The sequence below is a fragment of the Limulus polyphemus genome, unplaced genomic scaffold (genome assembly GCF_000517525.1).
Source record: "Limulus polyphemus unplaced genomic scaffold, Limulus_polyphemus-2.1.2 Scaffold236, whole genome shotgun sequence".
NCBI classification, from domain to species: domain Eukaryota; kingdom Metazoa; phylum Arthropoda; class Merostomata; order Xiphosura; family Limulidae; genus Limulus; species Limulus polyphemus.
The window spans coordinates 605,479-627,802 of NW_013665846.1; the positions used below are offsets into that span (position 1 = coordinate 605,479).

At 31.3% G+C, this 22,324-nt stretch overlaps 1 protein-coding gene across 6 annotated transcripts in view; it reads left to right on the forward strand.

Annotated features, from left to right (window-relative positions):
- The window catches only part of LOC106478637 (synaptogenesis protein syg-2-like), a 263,962-nt gene that overhangs the window by 235,955 nt on the left and 5,683 nt on the right, over nucleotides 1-22,324 (forward strand). For 2 of the 6 annotated variants that reach the window (XM_022382272.1, XM_022382268.1), the window contains exons 9-14: nucleotides 533-661; nucleotides 1,634-1,664; nucleotides 2,580-2,683; nucleotides 4,902-5,089; nucleotides 15,572-15,813; nucleotides 16,943-17,051. In XM_022382272.1, coding sequence (XP_022237980.1) covers nucleotides 533-661; nucleotides 1,634-1,664; nucleotides 2,580-2,683; nucleotides 4,902-5,089; nucleotides 15,572-15,766 — 647 coding nt within the window. In that variant the 3' untranslated portion in view covers nucleotides 15,767-15,813; nucleotides 16,943-17,051. Of the gene's footprint in view, nucleotides 1-532; nucleotides 662-1,453; nucleotides 1,665-2,579; nucleotides 2,684-4,901; nucleotides 5,090-15,571; nucleotides 15,814-16,930; nucleotides 17,052-17,604; nucleotides 20,252-22,324 lie in introns of those variants that run through there. The other 4 variants (XM_022382269.1, XM_022382270.1, XM_022382271.1 and 1 more) reach the window with 4 other exon arrangements.

Below are 22,324 nucleotides of genomic sequence, written 5' to 3' on the forward strand. Positions count from 1 at the left end.
ACTATAAACACAAGTCTCCCTGCAAATACTTGTATGTTTCTTTCTATGTAGTTCGTGTTATTTACACACTTGAAGCAAAACTAAGCATTTCTTGTGTTGCAATTATAAGTTTTCTCTTCAACTGAAACCACACACCAAACACGTGTAAATCGGTCGGTTCGTTTTTTTTTTGGGTTGTCTTGACTTGAAACTACAGATTTAGTAAACAGATGAGTGAAACGTATTGAAAAAATAAGAAATGAAAAGTTTGGGATGGTAAAAGTGTATTTTTAAAAAAAAATTACAAAAGAAATAGAGTTATGCATTATCCGCACAGTCATTATTTCTGTAACAGCAAATATAGCTAGTATAAGCAAATTTCAGAATATATATATATATATATATTCGATAAGTGAGAAAAATAATGTTCTCGTTTTACAAAAACCTAACTTATTCGTTGAGCCTGCAAATTATTTCTACATATCAGCGAAGAAAAGATGTTACATAAGTCATTGATTTTGTTTCCTACGTGTTTTTCTTTACTTTGGTTTAGGAAAGACGGGAAAATCAGTCATTGTTCGACCTGTGTTAGTTGCTCTTATTGCTGTTGTAGCTCTTCTTGTTGTAGCTGCTGTCGTTGTTGTCATCCTCATCAAGTATAAAAATTTGCGCAAAAGAAAAGGTTAGTACATGATTTAAAATATGTGATAAAACTCTTTGTTGGTATAGAGTTAATACGCTTTAGTACAATACAATACCGAAACTAGCAGGTTAGTAATCAGGCTTACTTGTCATTGTAATTATCTTAATAATAATGCTGAAGCTACTGATATATTAGTAGTTAAATTTCTCAATACAAATAAAAATGGTAGATAGGCGGATTGATTGATGGACTTTGTTTGCTCAAAAGCAATTAGCTTTGCAAACGTTAAGTTCTGAAACACAATAGCACAATCACATAACTAGTACTAAAGTTTGATAAAAATGAAATTTCACACGGAAATTTATTTTTTTAAACTAACAACTCGTGACCAAAATATTTAAATAAATTATTTTTTGTACTTACATTCATTTAGGCTATACAACTTTTAAAAAATGAAATTAGAACATTTCATATCATTATGATAAAAATCAATAACGCATCCCTCTATGGAAAAACAATCTTCCCTCTTTAACGTGCATTATGTTGCAAATTATCTTTTATAATCCTCTGTGATCAACATTAAAGTGTAGCTTTAAATTTCAGTAACTTAATAGGCAATCAGAGTGATTATAAAATATTAGGGCTGGGTATTAAAAGACCACTGCATTCCATTTTATAAACATTCATCAGTTTTCTTCTCACAGATCAAACTTCGAAAACCTTTTCTTATGGAAAAGTAGACAGTTTCGCTTTTATTTTAAGGTCTTTTATAAATAATAGAGGCAAAGAAAATCAATATAACTTTGCAGTATATTTTTTCCCTTTATATAGTTTGCTATTATGTGTTTTTGAATCATCAGTCAGAAGCAAAGGAAGGACGAAAGATGTCATTCCTTTTTTACTCAGAAGTCGTAGATTATAGCTTTTAACTCGTTCTTGTTTCAATCTAACATGAAAAATGACACTGAAGAAAAATTCAGACCACTTTTCACATTAATCTATCATTCCAAGCTGGCCAGACTAGGAGAACTCATCCAGATAAGTAAGTTCACTGATATTTCTATGTTCTCTGGTCGATTAAAATAATAATGTGAACTAGAATAATATATATTTTAAGATATTGCTCACCTCAGAAGTTAAACGGATTTTTAAATTTTACCCCAAATCCTGTTTTATACGTACAGAATTCATGATATGCAAGAGGTGAAATATGAAAAAACCTTACTGTTTTAATATCCTGTGTATAAATTACGTAAAGTTATTTTATCAACTCTTCTTCACATCAACATTTTCAATTTCAAAACAATAACTAACAGTAAAGTTACATAAAAAGTTATGACAGAAAATCCAATAATTAGAGACAACAGAACAAATAGCTAAAAAAAAACAGATTGGTAAAAGTATTGATCGTGACTTTTGTTTGGAAAATGTTATGGAACAAACAATGACAAATTACAATATACACTAGAAAAAATTGACGTACCTATTTTGTTTACATTTTATCTAAATTAAACGAGTAACTACAATTTGAAAAGAGGCCGTAACTTTAGCTGTAAATAGGTACACGAAAAATCTGACTGCTTTGAAGACGTTTAGAGTATGTGTTCTTAATTATAGGAAAACTTTACTAGAAGATAGTGTTTTAGTGAAGTTTAATATAGTTCGTTGAATTCAACTTACTCTAGAACTTAGATCAACCAATACCAGTCTTATTAAAGACAAAAAAAAATAAATGTAACATCAGTGTCTTCTGTTAAAAATTAGCGGTGGAGCTCGTCAGCAGAACAGAAATATTTTGATATTTTATTCGCCATCCATTCTAATCATATATATATATACTTACAATAGTTTATATTTTTGTCAATTCTTAACTAATCTACTAATGTCGCGAATTTATATTGTTCTATAAATTTCTGTGAACTCAAGTCTAAATGGGTTTTATTTTTTCCCTCTTCAGGTCTCAAACTCCACTGTGGAAAGATGCGAGTGACTTAAGTGAGCTAGATGATAAAGGACCTGACATAATCCCAGCACAAACTCTCAGCAGATCAACATTTGGAGGTAATAATTACGTTGGTGTAATACAACATTATAAGATATTCCTTAATCAAAAAATTAATGGATTTTAAGTATAAAACAATAATATGCACAGTTTCTAACGCAACTGCTATTTTATCTAGACAGAAGCCAAATCAGGGGAAGTTATTTAGGCAATATTTTTTAGATGGGAATATTTACACTGCTCTCACTTTAATTATATATTTCTGGAAAAAACAATGCATTTCGGATTGAGCTTAATTTCTAAGAAATGAAGTAACAATGGAAACTCTTTATCCACGCGACATAGTGCACGTGCGTGTCAATGTCATTTTGCCTTTAAAATGATGTCTTCAGTCTGTTGTAAAGAAACGTAGAAACTATAGGATTTTAGGGAGAAAAACAAACAGTCATCACTACGAATAAATAAAACAGATCTTCATCTACGCATTCTTAACACTTTCGAACAAAGAGGATGAACTTGAAATAAGAAGGTATAGCAAGAACAAAGCTTTCGTTTTAATTCTCGTATTCGTATGTAAATGAAGTAACGTGAAAAAGCTTATTTGAAAGTTGGTTTTCTCTATGAATGTCACTGAAAATACAGTACTAAGAAAAGAATTCGTTATACTTTGGTCATTAGGTTAAAAGTTACAAAGACTATCTAGGTAGCGTAATGCAATATTAGTGTCTGAGTTTTGTTTTTCTTTGAATATTTTGTATTAAAGCTATATAGAAAATTAAAAAAAAGCGTTCATGATGTGGTAACACCAAAAACTTTGTTTTATAAATACTGAACTCCTATGAAATGTATTTAAATAAACTTCTGTGTTAAACTACACACTTCTAAGATAAACAACGGTAGTTACTTGACATTCTAATAAATGAAGAAAATGATGCTAATGTTATTGATTGTTTGAGTTCAGTAGGAAGCTATAATATTTTGGTTGGTTTATTAGATTTATATCAGTTTTCTTCTATGTAGGTTTGACAACACTTTGCAAAGGTAGCATTAGAAAACCTTAATAAACCGTAGATACCGAATATTTCAATAATCAATATATCCATGTCTTACTACAGAAGTATTTCTGAGAGTCTAATTTCGTCGCTAAGTAAATTGTTGCAACATTTCATTATCAATGGGGCTAGAAATAAACTATAATATTTAAGCCATACTGTTAACACATTACTGCCCATACTTACTCTCTCTTAGATTTGTTTTAACATAATTCCGCAGTAAATTTATTATTTAATAAAAGATACAAAAAATGGAAACATATTTTTTCTTTAGCTTTCTAATTACCATTCAACCTTTGCTGTTCATTCAGTCTTTAATTTATCAGATACGTTAATCAGACATGTATTAAAAAAGAAACAACAAGGATCTCTTACTTTTAATCCTGTGGAATTAAAAGCTTAAGAAACGCAAATTTCGTGTAACATTTATTAATTTTTTCTTCAACATGTTCCTTACCTTTCGTATGCATATGAATTTTCTATTGACATTGTATGAATTCGTGACTGATGAGTTATCCGTGTAAAATGTTGAATGAATTATTTTTATGTACATACTAACACTATTTGTCAACAGGAATAAATGTAGCTGCTCTCTCTCTGTCTGATTATTCATTCCTGACGTAAGAGTCAACATATGACCATAACCTAATTTAGGAAACAGCTTCATTTTATGTGAAAGTCCTAGGGAAATCATTCAAATCGACATTGTTCTTGGATAATAGTAATTTGGGTTTTCTTACTTACAAGGAAACTTCTTTCAACAGAAAGTGGACTTGACAGTGTCAACATATACGATACAAGCATGGCTCAAACATTAGTTGTAAAAAAAAAAAACAGTATAATGTTTTCTCCAACTTATCGCGTAAGAAGATTCATGTATTATAATCTAAGACCTTAACTAATTAAATAGTTAGTGGAAAAAAATGTTCATTCGTTTTATGTATATTTCTTTTTGTTTTCCAGAACACAAAAAACCATTTCGGTTTATTCATCTATCCATACACACATAAGCAATAATGATTTGAAGAAGGTTTTTTTTTTGTCCTGATATTGTATTACGTTTTTCTTTTTTATGTGTGTGTTTGTTTTTATGAATATAGTTCGATGTTTTTCTTGTCTCAATCTTTTCCGTGTGAATAATCTACCACCCAACTGAAATTTTCAATTTTGGTTCCAATTGTTTTCATATGTTTTTGTGCCACAAAAAAAGAGCATTTCATTTCAGATACTTCTTTTATGACGGGCGAAGACGACGAAAAAAGAGAAAAATCCATAAGTTTAATTAGCCCCATGGAGACCTTTTATGGAAGTTCTTCTCTGTTAGAAGGAACTTCTTCACCAAAAGAAGCTTGTTACAGCATTTCGACTCCTACGGAAAGTGTATCTATTCATCCCCTCACTCTATCAACAAAAGTAAGATTTTTTTCTAATATTTTCCTTATCACTCCTTGATTTGAAAGAAAATAGAACTTAAGTGGCGGATTTTTGCTCATATTGGAATTCATATTCTTAATGGAATTCTGAAAGTTTGTGGTTGAATTAAATAGAAATAGGTTATCATCTCAATAGTTACTTTATACATTTGTTCTCACTGTACGTATTGGCATATTTATGAACTCTATAAAGACAATGAATTTATATGAAAAATATATTTTCGTTGTGTGTACGAAATGTTGTCATTATTTAGACTATGAGGTAGAAATTTTTATTTTAGTTTTATAAATAGTTTTGTTTATCGTTTTATGTATTTTTCCTTATATTGTTTAATTCAGCTATATTTTTATTTGCCTTAAACGCCAGCTCACCTGCTGCAAGAATGAAGAAAAATAAAGCTGTCGTCATTCGATAGATTAAGTTTGGAACCAAATTCTTTGTAATAAAACATCTAACCTATATAAAAGTCAATGTGGGTCACGTCACGTCACGCTCGATTTCGAATGGGAGTCGTAAAAGTCAGAATGCACGTATTCAAGTAGAATAGCTCGATTACTGTCTGTCCATTGAGATTTTAATGACGGGGTGCAAGGGGGCTTTGGCGGGGGAGGGGAGGCATGAAACCTTATAAGTGTAATGGGTGTTGGTAGAATAAGCCTAAAATAATAACTTAATGTGGGTTCCCCTAGATTAGTGCCAAGTGCATAAAATTTATCATTAAAGTAAAAATATCGATTCAATTTTAAACTAAAATCGTTTCTGAATTAAGCTATTTTCTGTCATATCACCATCGTTTTTGCAAAAAAAAAAAAAACTCTTTTAATCAACGGAGACTCTAAATTAAGAAATCAACACAACATGATATAAAATTCATTGTTGGAACGTAGTGTTCCCAAAACGCACTGGCTTTTCTATATATTAGAAGTTGTTAATCCTAACTGATTTCTACCAATAATTATTCGAATTCAGTTAATGAATTATCTTAATTTTGATTGATCCACAAAGGAATTTACCGACGTCTGACTGCCTCTACTGCACTTTTCTGCCTTTTAGTTGGTCAAGCTTGACTTCGCAAAATTTATTTATTTCAATTAGCTATGAAATGTGAGGTTAGAGTATACTATGGGGTGGGGGTGGTAGTACTTGCCCCGTCATTTTTTACGGGGTATGTGCTAGTACTATATAAACAATTGTGAATGTTTAATTTCCGCTGTAATTCCATACCATAAATATTTTTAAAAAACTTGAATCTCTTTCCCTAGAATATCCCTTAGAAAAATATAAAATTAATTATTATTTTTTTCCACAATTAAACAGGTTGTTGGCTAGCTAGTTATTTAATTAAACAAATATATACGTTTAAAAGAAGACTATAAATAAGTGAGTTAAGGACCTGTAACTTTATCTTTCCGTTATCTCTATTTAAAATCACTTTGACTTAACTACAATACAGCATTAAAAGAGATGTAATTATAAATATATCTTTCCCAATATTTGTCGTCAAATTTTCAAATTGTTTTCAGGTTCGATTGCGGGAACTGATTTGAAACCGCTGTGTTTAGGAGGCAGAATTTTTTATTTGTGTTATACATAAAGCCTGATTATTATGGAGTTAAAATAAGACCCAAAACTCGAGCGATTTCGAATAGTTGACCATTTTTCTTCAGGAAAACAAAGAAGAGGAATAGTCAACAATTGGAAAGCTCTCGTGTTTTGGGTCTTATTTTACGTCTATTACACTTTATATGTAATCCTTTGTGCTAACTCTTTTATCAAGCCTGATTATTATGCTTATGCATAGATGATTAGCCAATTGTGTCAGTTTAAAATTATTTAATTTCAAGATAAAAATAACATAATATAGCCCATACTATTTGAACATTAATGTTTAGTCTGAAAATCTTCCTTGTATAATAAAACAAGTTAATAACTTTCAGCCTGAAATCTAACAATGATCACATATACAAAAGTTTTTGTTTTGTTTTATTTTTAATACTTTCCTGAAATCCATAAGTTATATTACCAAAAAGGGCGTGTAAAATGCATTCAATAGCTTGTAGGTCATGTTTTCTAAAGAATTTTAATGCATGAGATTAAATTATGACATTTAATAACTGGAAAAGAGCAAACGCATTACGTACGTCACCATGACACTATCGTATTATTCGCTGCTGCACAAGATAGACACAAATACCAAATACTTCTCGTGCTAGTTTCCATATTGAATATCTATTCATTTTTCTATACCAAGAAACGTTCATATGATCGTCGATATTTAATTATCTGCCTAAGAAAATAGCTTTTATCTGCATACAAAAACGGATTCCAAACGTTTTCCTAATAACAAAAATTAAGTAAGCAATACATTTATGTACAAATGATTTATTAATGTATTTCAAATTATTATATCGTAAATTTTACAAGACATAAACGTAATGATTTTCGACAGCATGATTTATTAAGATATTTTTGAATGTTTAAAGGTAATTATTCTAAAATGTTACTAAAATTCCGAAACAGTATAGTTAGAGAAGCTTTATTCAAAACTGTCAAACTTTGCTTTTCCTACATATAAAAGTAACTTTGGATATTAAAGACATGCGTGTTGAACAGTGATACCCAAGATTATTACCAGTGAGAGCCCATTTTAGCAACATGTATAAATTAGTGATTATATTGGGTGATGTAATAGATCATTAGACTTAAGAGGAGAAATTACACTTTTCGGCATTTTAATAGTAATGTTTATTTAACTAGACGTTTCAGATTTCATTATCGTCTATACGGATATGTGGATATTTTGGGGCTGGAATCTGGGCCGTTAACAACCAGTTTTCACATCTAGCTACAGCCGGTGAAAAATCCTTTTGAACGCGAGATGTTGTGTATTTTTAGGTTCCATTTTGTTTTTTGTTTTTTCACTTAACATATGATAAATCCAAATAAAGGTTAAATCTGATATATGCTACGCAAGGTCCCACTTCCTGAGGTCCCTCTCATTTTACGATCCCCACGTTGTAGTTTGTCCTCACTTTTCAGATTTTAGAATTAACATAACGGCTAGTGTTAAGTCTATAAGTATACAAGTATATACACATGTGTATATAAAGGAGTTTCATTCGGTATTCATAGCTCACAAATGACCATTGGATAATTTGAATTTGTATTAGGTAATCATATTTACGCACTTTTAATGTTTTAAAATATTGCTTTGCGGTTTGTAAATTGTAGATATTGTAAATTATCAACAATTATGGACTTTCTCAGTCTACACCGTTAGTGTTATTATTATCAAATAAGTGAAGAGTATACAAACGTTTATCATATTTATAAGACGTCGTTTATCTGTCGGTAATTCTATGTGCAGATAGTCAACACTACAACTCCCTTTTTAGTATCAACTAACCAGGTTTCAACTCATCAGACAAGCTGTATTTTGTAAAATATTTTTATTTCTTTAAAACAATGTTAATTACTTCTCGTACATGCAAACTTTCTTTTCATTTTATGTCTATCACTAACTTACGATTCAGTACCTTAAAAATATATTGATTGTCTGGCTTCGGACAGTGAAAGTTTGAAGGCAAATGTTCTTTGCTCTATATACGTTCTGTCACAAGGATTTGTTTGTTTGAAGTTAAGCACAAAGCTACACGATGGGCTATCTGTGTTCTGCCCACCACAGGTATCGAAACCCGGTTTCTACCGTTGTAAGTCTGTAGACATACCGCTGTGCCACTGGGGGGGGGGGAGGTGTCACAAGGATCAATCAGCGAAAAAGCCTGAATATACTGGTTCTCATATGTATAGAAACTCATTGCTCACTTTTATTCATAAACTTTTACTTTCAAGACGTTTAATTGATTTTGATTACATATTAAATATGACATGTAGTTCCTCAATTAGTGTTTGACTGTCTTGTCGTTTGATGCACGTAAAAAGGTAAAACATTTGCTGTTTTTGTTGTGGTTTATAAATACTGTATACGTTATGATAATCCCTCGCGCTTATAATGTTAATATCAAGGAAGTATCTTCAAGATGCAACCCAATAAGAAGTAGTAAATTAGGCCATTACAGTACGGTGGTAATTTCTTTTGCCTCTTTATATATTCTTATTACATATGCTAAATGGCAGTGAACACAAACTACGTTCTAACACTCACACTGAGTAAAGATAATTTATCTAAATTGGTTGCTGAAATACAGTTAGTACAGTGGCGTGTGCATGAATATTAAAACAAAAACGTCTGAAACAATTTACGAGGAAAATGTGTTTAATAATCTTCTCAGTCACTTTTGAGGTACTGGCTCTTAAACACATTAAAGCACGAAAAAAAAACACATTTTACGGAAGTTCGTACTATTAACGTCATTTTCGTCCTTTCAAAATGATCGTTAAGAACGTAGGTTGCTCTTGCTATATTCTTGTACTTATCTGAACTTAATTGTATACGAGTATGGTAAAAATAATAATACGCGACTCTTTAATAACATCCTTAACAAGATGATAAAATAAGGAGTTATTTTCTAGAAACTTTGAAAATGAGACAGAAATAATAATAACAACATTATTTTTGGAGCATTCCTCTCTACCCTTAAATATTTATATATTATTAATTGTTCTTTCGTGTTGTCTTGCATTCATTTACACTTAATGTATTATAAAAAGAAATCAGTTTCCTTTTATATTTTTATTATATATTTATTATTCACAACTTTTCAATAATCTTCGAAAACAGAATCGTTCATATAACATCGAAAGTAAATTAACACGCTGCAAATACAAGTTTGTGAAAAAGAACCCGTTTTTCACTTTTTATCATCTGCCAATACGTCTTCTGTTTCCTTCAAGGCGTTCAGGTGATTAATTATAATTTTTCCTGGAGCAGTCGATGCCGCCTCACTAATTTAACTAGTTAGCTTTGATCAATAATTAATCTTGATCAGACGTTTAAATATAGATTTTCCTGCTTCTTTGTTCTTATCGTCTTATAACAATATTCCTTTTTTATTTAATGTAATCTATACTAATAGGTTTTGAAGTAATAAACATTCTTTTCGTATTGTATTCTTCTCACTCTCTGTGGCTATGCTATAGGATCATTTGAGAGGGGGGTCATTTGCATATTTGTATGGAAAATAATTAGAGGAGAGAAGTCTGTAGTTTCGCCAAGCGTAGCATATCGAACTTTCTTCACAATTCCTGAAGAAGTTATCATTTTGGTTAAGATAGCTATAAAAGTCAAAAGTGTATAAATTAATACGTGATAATTATAGACATGAGACGACGGTGTAGTTAATCAATTACTGTAGTTACGAATTGTCCTCCAGCGTCACCAAAAGCAAGATAATATTAACGTAAAAAGAGTTCATAGGTTCAATTACTTTGATGCAATACATGCATATCAAAAACGTAACTATTACATAATGAAACAGGATGATTGTCATGTTAAAATTTTCTTAATTGACAAACGTTCGACCCTGTCTCAACGATATTGTTAGCTCAACTGAAGAACTTTGTTTTTAGAATGGTCACGAGTACATGTCACGTGATCTCTAGACACGCGCTCTGCGGTTATCGCTTTTCTCAAAGTTGTTCAGTTGACGGTCCTGAGAAAGCTTGTTAAATAAAAACTTTTTAACGTGAAGATTAACCCATTTCATTGTGTGCTAATTAAAATTTATACTCACGTTTTAAGGATGACATTTCGGGAATGCATATCGAAATTCCTATCACTTTCGTTATCGTTAACTCTGCTGACTATCAACCATTTTGCAGTTGTAAAAGGTGGATTAGTTAGTGACTTGCAAAATCGACTCTCTTATCAACTGGCTCTGAGTTGTTTGTTTTTTCCAAATAAAAACGTTTACCTCATAGCTCAGTCATCTCTTGACCGATTTGAGATGTAATTACGATTTTGGACTCAAACCCCTTCTATCACAACTTTTCAATAATCTTCAAAAACAGAATCGTTCATATAACGTCGAAAGTAAATTAACACACTGCAGTTTCATTTTTACTCTAATTCAACCTAAAATAATTTCAAGTGCCACGGCTATTGGGGATTCCTTCTTGTTTAAAATTTAAAAATATGTTACACTGGTGGAAATGTGAGTGATTCTAACTTGCTTTTATTAAATCTTGGTCTGTCTGGTGAATCATGAATACACGTACTAGGCTCTGAATGGCTCAGCATAGTTAGCCCATTGTGTATCTTTGGGCTTAACAACATATAATCAAAATACACGTACCAAAAGCAAGTTTTTATCTTAAGTGTATTTTATCACATCTAAGTTAAGCGGCTAAATTTTAAAATAAATTTGAGTTCATGAAAGATTTTTAAGTTCGCACATAAAACATGATTTCAGTAATTCATTTACGGTGACTGTCGATATGAAAAATAAATGGTTAGTATTTTAAAGAGAACCAGCGGTATATTCGTATTCATTGCTCTGAAATCCTCAGACCAACATCAATTCCCTTTTAAATTACTGATAATAGTTATTTTCATTTAGGGGTGTTTTAAAAACGTTAATTTCGAATTGTGATACAAATTTAAATAACAAAGAATGAAGAAATATTTTGTCTCCATATTCACTATTCTACTGAAATTTTGCACCTGGCATACTTACTGTTCAGTAATTGAACTGAAATTAAATAACAATGAATTTCGATGAATCATATAAATGTCGTAAAACAAACAGTACTTAATCCCGATATGGTGTTTTTAAGTGTTTTACATTCACAAAAAAAGAAACCTATCATTCTAGAGATATTTGAAGAACTTGTAGCATTCCGTCACAATTTAATTTTTCGTATTTTTAGCCGACACTAGGCAGCTGATACATAGTTGAACAGAGTTGTTTAAACATTTGTTTAACAACAAGTAAAAGTTTGAAATGGTCTATTCTTTCATTGAGAATGTGTCTGTGAGCCAAACTAGTTTCGAAGAATTCCACTCCTCATCAGTGACCCTGGACATGACCACCGAATGAAACTTGGCCTTTATAGTAGTGAGGTATCGAAATTCGAAATGGTGTTTTTAAGTGTTTTACACTCACAAAAAAGAAACCTATCATTCTATAGGTATTTGAAGAACTTGTGAAAGAATAGACTATTTCAAGCTTTTACTTGTTGTTAAACAAATGTTTAAGTACCTAATCCTTATAATTAAAGTAACATTTTCATCTTTCCAAGAAGATGTCAATCACTTTGACGTGAACTCAAGTCTAAACTGACATTCTTCTTGACATAAAATAATTTCATTCTTTAACATTGAAGTGATATTTTTCTGTTAAAATTTTGCTCGAGTTCCATATCAGCTAATCAATTTTATATTACTTAATGAGCAAAATTTTCATTTATAGTGCTATTTCTAAATTTCATAGTATTTTCAACACTTATTGAACCACATTAGATTAGCTTTTTATTTAGTTTAATTTTAACTTCGAAATTTACCTTCCAGCACCTAATGTTCTTGTATTAATTCAAATATTTTGTAAACATTTTGCACATTTATATACCACTTTGCTGATAATTTCGTACATGTTTTCCTTTCTTTTTTTAACCCCAGTTTTATTCACGTTTGTTTGTTTGTTTGTAATTAAGCATAAAGCTACACAGTGGGCTATCTGTGCTCTGCCCACCACGGGTATCGAAACTCGGATTCTAGCGTTGTAGGTCCGCAGACATACCGCAGTGCTACATGCTGCTGCGTTTTTTCACGTACTGTATTGTTTTAAAATTTTATGATTTTATATGCAGCTGTTCTGGATTAGTTTAAAAAATTCGAAAAATATTTTAAACATAAGTATCGAAACATTATAATATTTGACTTAGCAATTACTTACTTACTTTTGTTAAATAATAATGGCTGGAGACGGCTTAAATGGGTAATGAAGAAAAACTTTAATATAAGTTTAACATGACAGCAAATGTACAACGTTTCGACTAAGGTTTTGTCATCATCAGGTACAAAACCTTGTCGAAACGTTGTACATTTGCTGTCATGTTAAGCTTATATTAAAGTTTTTCTTCATTACCCATTTAAGCCGTCTCCAGCCATTATTAGTCTCAAAGTGGGTTCCTCGTCATCGAATTTGTTAAATAATGCTCGTTTACCTACTTGTTAGTTACTTTTAACTCACTTTAGTTTTCTTCCATATCTTTATTCTTTCAGCTCATGTATTCGACATACTTAATGGCATCATGTAACTTCCAAACAATTCACTTATTTTATGATATTTCGATAGAAGTTGATTCAGCAAATTGATTAATGGCTTTTCATTTTTATTCTTTCCTTAAAACGTATTTACACACACAAACGTGCATGATATATTAATATAATATTTTAACCACTGTCTCATCCTTTAAAACGACAAATTATTTTGGAAAACATATTTATTCATATTATATTTTGGGAATAAAGGTAATTTTTAAGAGTGCATAAAAAATTGCTAATGAATCTACGCTTCTGGAGTGAAACGGATTCTTAAATAGGACCACTTGTCGTGACCACTATGTAAAATATTTAGTGACTCCTATTTTATACAATTTGTTATTAGTGTGAAATATTTCTAATAGTAAAGTAAATTAACATTTTCAACATCATATACGTTTTTGTACGAAAATAGTTGCAATAACTTATGAACAGACTGTGGACGTCTAGAAAATAGTTAAATTAGATTATGCGTGTATGCATATTATTACAAAAATGCTCGAAGCATGGTAACCTTACATTTTCCTCACAACCTACGTATTGTATCGTTTAATTCTCTAAGATAATTTTTACACTGAACTTACAATTTGAATTACTTTGTTGTTTTCTATTTTAAGTTCCTATATTTTGATTTAACACTTTGATTTTACTGATAACACGGGCCTGCAAATTTATAGTTCAGAAAAGTTGTTTTAGTTTTAATAACGGACTTTCCGTAATTCAGATACGCAGATTTCGAAAATAATATTCTTTTTTTTCTATCACGGAAGAAGTTTTTAGAAATCGGGAAGAAAAAAAACTCTTACATCAAATTATTATTTCGTTTACCACAATGAACATGTTTTATTATTATGTTTGTTAACAAAAATACAAACAAACTGAAGAAAAAAGAGAAGAACATTGATGTCAAACGAATATACATCATCATTCATCCTTTTATGGGTGCGAAATCTACGTCTTTTAGTCTCAAAACTACGTGTTGTGGTCTTTCATTTATGTATTGCGTTATGAGGTTTTGTGAAAAATCTGTACGTAATGGATTCAGCGTACAGGACTTTCTGTCGAACATGTAAAACTTTCAAAATAATAAAACTATCGCAGGCCTGCGTAATTTTCAAAATTGAATATTTATTTTATTCCACCTTAAACAACCATATTTTTCATATTTTCACACAAAATCCGAACAAATGCATCTACAGGGCATTTCAATATCAAACAAATAGTATTAAATGTTATATTAAAACGAAACTTTGATACCATTATAAACAATCAGTCTTGTTCAGATTTATAACAAATGGTTAATTGTATGATTAAATGGACGTAGTATCAGCTTCTCTAATTATATAGTAGTTATGGCTATTTGGATTGCCTTATATGTATGTATATATATATAATTGTTATTATCATGCCTTGCTTAACTATCTCTTTCTTTTATTTGCTCTACTTTTTCATACATTTTTATCTCTTGCTAGCTTTATTCTATTACCCAGAACTTTGCCCCATTAATATTGTTACTAATTATTAAATCTCATTTGACATAATACTTTCTATTTTATGTTCCTTTGGAACACACACTTTTATATCTTCTTTCTTCTTTTGGTTCCTTTCTTACCATGAAATAGACTTTTTACTCCTATTTAATGTAGCACTTTAAACGTTATTTACTAGTACATCTTGTAATGATAAAACACAAAAGCATGAATAAGTGAATCAGCAGAAGTACATGATTGGGTGGTCGATAGCCCGAACCACTGAATATAGCCATTCGCCAATATAGAGAGTTAAGTAGATCACCCTAAACCTTTTTCTCCTTTAGTTTTGGACTGAGCGTGGCCTAGTGGTTATAATAGCAGAATATGGGTCTTCTGATCCAACATTTGCGTCCTGTTATTTACTGCCAAAAAAAGCGCCCCGTTTGTTGGGAATTTGTGTGCGTTATAAAGGTAACAGTCAAACCCCGCTATGTAGTTAGACAAGAATTGGCGAAGGATGCCGGTAACTTCCATCTAGTCTGTAAATTCAGAATTAGGGACAGCTAACAAATACAGTCATTGATTAACATTACAAGAATATTCTAAAAACAAACAAAAACTTTTTGCATCTTTCTTTTATAAACGGCTTCATAAATAAACATAAAAAGACAGATAATAACTGATTTAAAAGCAGTGATGTGTGCAAGATTATATTTGTCGAGGTTAAAGAGACGTTACTTAAACTTAATTTGGGAGTTTTTTTACTAGAGAGACGACGTTTCTTACGAAGGACTGACACCAGCAATAGCGACGCATTGCTTCGCAAACGTCATATCGCACGATTCTAGACCAGAATGTTCCGAGACGAGACTGAGACGTCACATTTCCGAGAAGAGCAACGAAGAAAGTGGCGCCACCTGTGAAACGCCTCTAATGGAAAGCAGGCAAGAAAGTTCAGTGTGACGAAGACGACTTCGTTCTATCTTTATTGCTCAAAGTGCCTTATTTTGGTAAGTGATCTAAGTTGAGACCTCCAACTGCAGTTACAGTTTGAAAATTATTATTGGTTATTATTTCATAAAGGTGTATTATACACCGTACCTATATTTTACATTTAGGTATTTAAATTGCGTTTGTTTTGTGACTATATTTCTCTTAATAACTTATGAAACACATTATTGTTATTATTATCTTAAATCAGAAAATAACTATTTTAGCTTCTCGGGTATTATGGTATTTAACTTTATAGAAAAAAGATCAGAATTGCAATAAGCGATATTCAGAAATTAAGCTTGGATTCGTTTCTATTTGAGTTGGAATAATATTACTGAAAATAACCTGTGCTTATTGTCATTATATAAGCGTCAATATGGTATTTAACACGGTTGGATAATAACCGTAATTCAGCTACACAATAGTTAAGTTACGGTTGATTGAATTAGCAAGAAGACAGAAGGACAAAAATCCCAAGTAATTATTGTTGTGTGCAAAGTTTTTATGTATTCTTGAACATTGTAAAACATTCAATATACGTTGCTAAATAGAGAGAAAAGATGGTTTCCTCTCCGATTACTAAGCGCTGAGCTTGCGGATATCTAAATAATGGGGTTCGATACCCGCGGTGGGCATAGAGCAGGTAGGCCATTATGTAGCTTTGCACTTAATAACAAACAAACTGTTTTATCACCCTCGGCTTACTTTTTTTTTCAGATTTTATTTAACAATTTAATTCCTATACCATTCATTATAATTGGACATGTGTAAACCATAGAATACTTTCAAACATCCTCTACAGACTGTACTGAGTGATAATATGGTAAAACAACTTAATCTTTCATTTCGACATAATTCTAACAACTATATGTTTAAGATCCATTGTCAATGCATCATCTCTCTTTCTACGTTTGTGTTTGTGTAAATGGTAGTTGAGAAAAACAACGAAAGAGGTTAAACCATATAAATTATCAAAAGACAATACGACAACCATATTTTCAATCAAAGAAGCTATAAGTACCCATATAGTGATATTATGTTCCATTTTACCTACATGTTATGTATAAAACCTTACTGTGCTCATTTCTGTACATTCTTAAGACGTTGAAATGGCGAAATTTCTAACTGTTTCAGGATATTTTACAGATTTCAACATTTCTCCTATGTGTATGGTGGAATAAATGTACGTAAAAAATCTTGTGCAACCAGTATCAAGATAACTTCAAATTAATGACCGTCGGATTAAATATACAAGGTAAGTAAATTTATTTGGATCCTATGTTTCGTACTATAATAAAGACTGGGAATAATATAAGTTTAATGCTGTAAGAGTACACCTAGCTTCATTTCATTGTGAATCTGTCATTATCTGCCACGCTTTTATTTGTCTATCACATATTATTATGAGTCTGGAAAAAGGAAACTAAATATATATCAACTCAACTATTGAAAGCTTCAATAGATTTTTATGAACACTAGGAGACTTACTGGCGTGTTGCAAAGATGAAATGTTGTTCACATCTTAAAGAAAACGAAGTTTTAACCTGAACTAAGATGTTTTCTATAAACAGATTTCAAAGAAAGTAAGACTTAAAACAACATTCACACAAAGTGTAAAATAACGCACTTTACTGCAAGTAAAAGACAATTTTAAAATATAACTTTCTACTTAAAAACAAGTTTTATCTTTCATAAATATAATAATGTGGATCATTAAATCGATTTTGTATATTATAATTTTAAAATGTCAACCTTATAACTTATTTTCAGAATTTTCTGGATATGAATGTTTTCTTGTTTCTTTATAGTTAAGCAGAAAGCCTCACAATGGGGTATCTATGCTGTGCCCACAGCAAGCATCGAACCACACATTTTAGCGTTATATGTTTTCAAGCTTATAGCTGATCCACTGGGAATCGTTTTCTGAGTCTTCATTTTATGTCATGTGTGTGTGTTTGTGTACGTACGTTTTAAAAACTTTACTCAAGGAAATTGTTGGATTATCCTGTTTTAATCATTTACATCACACGTTTTTCTTCACACTAAGAAGAATATCTCTTGGCTGTACTTCAGAACTGTGATCAAATGATAGTTAAATGCAGGGCTCCGTTACCACACTTCACACCACACGTATTTGTAATTCTGTTATGAGCATATGAATTGTTACACCTTTAACCAGACTAGATCTTTTAAAGATTTTACTTCTTAGTCTCCAAATTATGTTGCTTTTTTAAAAGTGAGTACGGAGCACCCTGACAGGCGAAAAGTTTAACTCTTTCCAGTTGAAGCTTCTCAAACCTGGTGATTCTTTAGAGAATTTGGCTTATTATTCATCGGTTGATTTTGCTTCCCTAACGTCTAACAACCTAGGAAACAAAAGCCTTAACAATGTAGAAATGAAATTGAATACCTCGATCGGATTTATGAAAGATTTCATTTGTTAGTCGTCAGGCATTTTACTCAACTAATGAATGGAAAAAGTCAAGCAAATCTAAGTCAAACTTTTCACATCCGTTTGGGTTCTTTAAAATATTTCACATCACTTCGATAATGGAGATCAAGGTAAATTATGCAGACGTTCTTAATCAGCTTTGTATTAACACATCTCTGTTGCTGGTTATCAGATAATGTTACTAACCTCATGACAAACAAATAAATATGGATAACATTTATCGCAACTGCCTTGTTCTTAAAGATTTTCGCTAGACTCTCGTAGTAGTCTATTCCTGTAATATATCTGGAAACACAATGTTTCTTAATTCAGTCTAAAGACAATCACAGTAAGCTAAATTAGATTTGGTGGCAGTAATGTTTTTGTTAATTCACAAAATAATGCCTCTCACAAATTTAATTTACGACCACAAAACAAAATGTTTATGTACAAAACTGCGACAGTTTTGTTTCAACTTTACAATTATTAGTTGTCTCAAACCAGACTCAAATTTCATAGGACAAATTCCTACCTAAAATTATGTACCTTTCTTTTTCCATATAACCCTCAGGCACTATGTCCTAATAGCTAATACTTTCCTTCTAGTGACTCAGCTACTGAATCGCTACTTTAAAGTTCATATCTGCGTGTTGTCGATAATCACAAGATTACTAATAGTTCAATCCTAATTAGCCAACCATGAAACAAATAGAAATCATTAACCTATAGCCAGAATTATAGCCTAGATTTCTCATATATGAGGTTAGGTACTTAGAGTTCTGAACGAATCTGATGGCCGTAAGAGGCGTCTCAGTGACTGCAAAATTAAATTTAAGTTGGTTAAACTTATTCTACAACACGTGATATTCACCAAACATTTCTAGTACAAAAGACACTTTGAGCCGAATAGTCTGATAAAAAATTGACAAACCGATCAACTTATCTAGTAAGGGACTCGGATCTAAGAACGCTTTCAAAACCTGTGTATCGGGGGCAAGTATTAAAACTCAATGATATTGCTCACAGATCGCTACTCATCAGGGTCACGGTACTGGTACTCTAATTGTCCATAAACAAATAAAGGAATTCACACACAAAACCTTCAGACTTAAACTCTGTTGTCTGAGATGGAGCTCTGATGAATGACAAATCCATTCCTCAAATACCTTTGCAATCCATAGTACTATCGATACCCACTCCTCTCTGAAGCATATGATGACGTCGTCCGTTTTTTCCTACTAATTTTAATTTCAATTTTGCATAATCTAATGAAGTTTAAAAAGATTCCCACGAGCGCACACACGTTATTCGTTTAATTATATAAATTTAGACAAGTGATTATTACTAGAAACATATAATAAATTATTGAGCATTACAACCCTTTTGGGCATGACTGATTCTATGATAAGTTTAATATATTTATTGTATTATGCAAATTAATGATTGAAATCACCCTTAACTTGGCAGTAACTGAAATACTGGCAGATCTGAAATAAAGGTTCTATTTATCTTCAACAGAAGTGGTATTATTCCCCAACTCATTTTGTAAAGAAAACTTCAATAAGGTCTGGACGATAGCTTTTTAAAACCCATTAGATCATAATACAGATGAATTTTTTGCCTCTCCATCACTACGTAATCTTTTATCTCATGTATAAATTGATATAAAACTGGAGCTTACTAGAATAAAAGTGTGGGATTATATTGTAAAATTGTTTACAGACAAATCCCTAGATGCTGCTTCAAGTATGCTTAATGGATACTAAAGTTATCGTGGTCTTTTGTTTTGTTTTTTTCATTGTAAATATCGTAAGATAATAAATGTTGATTCAACATTTTGTAATGTTTAATTCCATTAAGTACTTTAAATATATACCAAGTTGCGTGTTATTGATTTTTGGTTCAAGTTTAAACAAAATTTGCGTACGTTTTCATACACTCGTTCAAGACTGTATAATACCGAAATGTCATTTCAATATAATATTAAAATATATTACTATTATTAGAGTTGGCGTGTATTTTGTTTGTAAAGAAGGAACGTTAGAAGTTTTCTATCATTTTTTTATCGAACAAATTAGAATATAAACTTTCTGAAATTAATAAAAGTGATATTATTAGAAACAAGAAAACGGAGCTGGAATTTTTTTCAAATCCATTGGTTTAGTTCTTATTTTGAACGGTTAATATCATGGGCTAACAAAATTTATACATCATTTAATGATTTTTACTAACAAATACAACCTCATTCGAATAATTGTCTCTAGAATTTTTTAGTTAAAAAAAACCTGATCCTATTTCACGTAATAATAACTCTTCTAATTGCAAAACAGCCAGAGCAAATATACTTTTCTGTGGCCCAGACAATTAAAGTGATTATTTTGAATGAAAGCCTATCGAAACAACAACAAAAAACCAAGCATCTTTTCAATACGTTAAAGGATCCATTTATACAAGTCTTTAGCATGTGACACTTAAATCAAAGGTCTATTCTCTCGAAATTCATTCTGTTGTTAAGTGCGACCTTCTTCCTACTACCTAAAATGAGGTGAATTTATCTAATTTATTTCTCGATTTAAATTATGTTAAACTTTGAAAAAACTTTATAGACTTAAAACTTTAGTATTGCTAAGTTACTGTTCAGTGTTGACAAACGCAAGAGTCAAATTGCTGTAATACACAGACACACACACATATATATATTTTTAGTAACATGGATCAAATGCTAAACTTTACAAAACACTCAAAGACAAATCTCTTATTACAACAACACATAGTAAACAAGAGTCAAATTATCGAAATTGAAATCTGAATCCACGGCCTATAAATGATAGGTCCCCGTAAGGACTGTTTTTTCCTTACTATGAATTTCGAGAACTGGAACATATGTGATAACCTGGCATGTACCAACTACAAAAACATCTTTATGGGTGTTATTAATGGAGACACTGAAGAAGAAACAAGTACTTGAAATCACTATGTTTTTGTGTAAACAAAACTGTAGCGAGCATAAAGAACGAATGTGATGTGAAAGAGTACGTAGACGTCTGAAATGTTCAAATCCAAACGTCCCTTTTATACCGTCCCTAGAACTTTAGTCATCAGTGTCATTAGAAACAGTGCTCCACCATGCCGCATCAGTGATGAGATCTTGAATGCGTCCAGAAACCGTGGGAGTGTCGGTGGACTGATGTCGCATTTTTCATATTTGAAAAACAAAGCGTAATGGATATTTGAAATCCCAATATGTTGAATGGCAGAACATATATGATGTCATACATCTCATAGTAGCCGAATTTCTCAGCATTCGTGACACGTTTATTGTCGTTACGTCATAAGCACGTGCCAAATACGTTTGCGTATACCATATGTCTTTTGTCCCATTACTTATACTGCTCGAGGTTGAAGTAGAGTCCACTTGTATATAAACGTCTGATTTTTGCAGAAATCGATACAATACTCATTATATACACCCCATATCCACAGACACATTGCATTAATGTTCATATTGACTTGCTAGAACATTGGGTGGTACCGGGACTACCAAAAACACTTTTCTCAGTACCTTATTGTTCACTGGATTTTTAGGACTAAAACGACCCTTATGGTAACCATCCTTTTCTGTATGTGTTTGAAACGAGACACAAAACTCGAGCGCTTTCGGATACTTTGCTATTCTTCTTCAGGAGAATAAAGGGTTGTGTTTAATGAGTGTGATGAAATATATAGGCACGGGTGTCGACGTCACGTAAACTGGATGTTCAATAGGAGTTAGCCTTGAGAACTAGCTAATCATAACCTAGAGTTGTTGATGTCAGGTTTAGTTTGTGCCAAAGAGGTGTGTACAGTACATTAAAAGACTTAAGTGCAATAATAGTTATAAGGAATGTTAACCAATGTTTATAAAGATAAAATTAGAAATAAAAATAAGATAACGGCAAAAGGCGGTGGGAAATAGAGAACGTGATAATGTGACACAATATATAGGAAATAATACCAATATAGATAAATTAAGGTATGAATAATACTGATAATGTAAAGTAAGTTTAAATGTGAATTTATGATCGACTAAAATCCATTTTTACAGAAGTTCCTGTCGT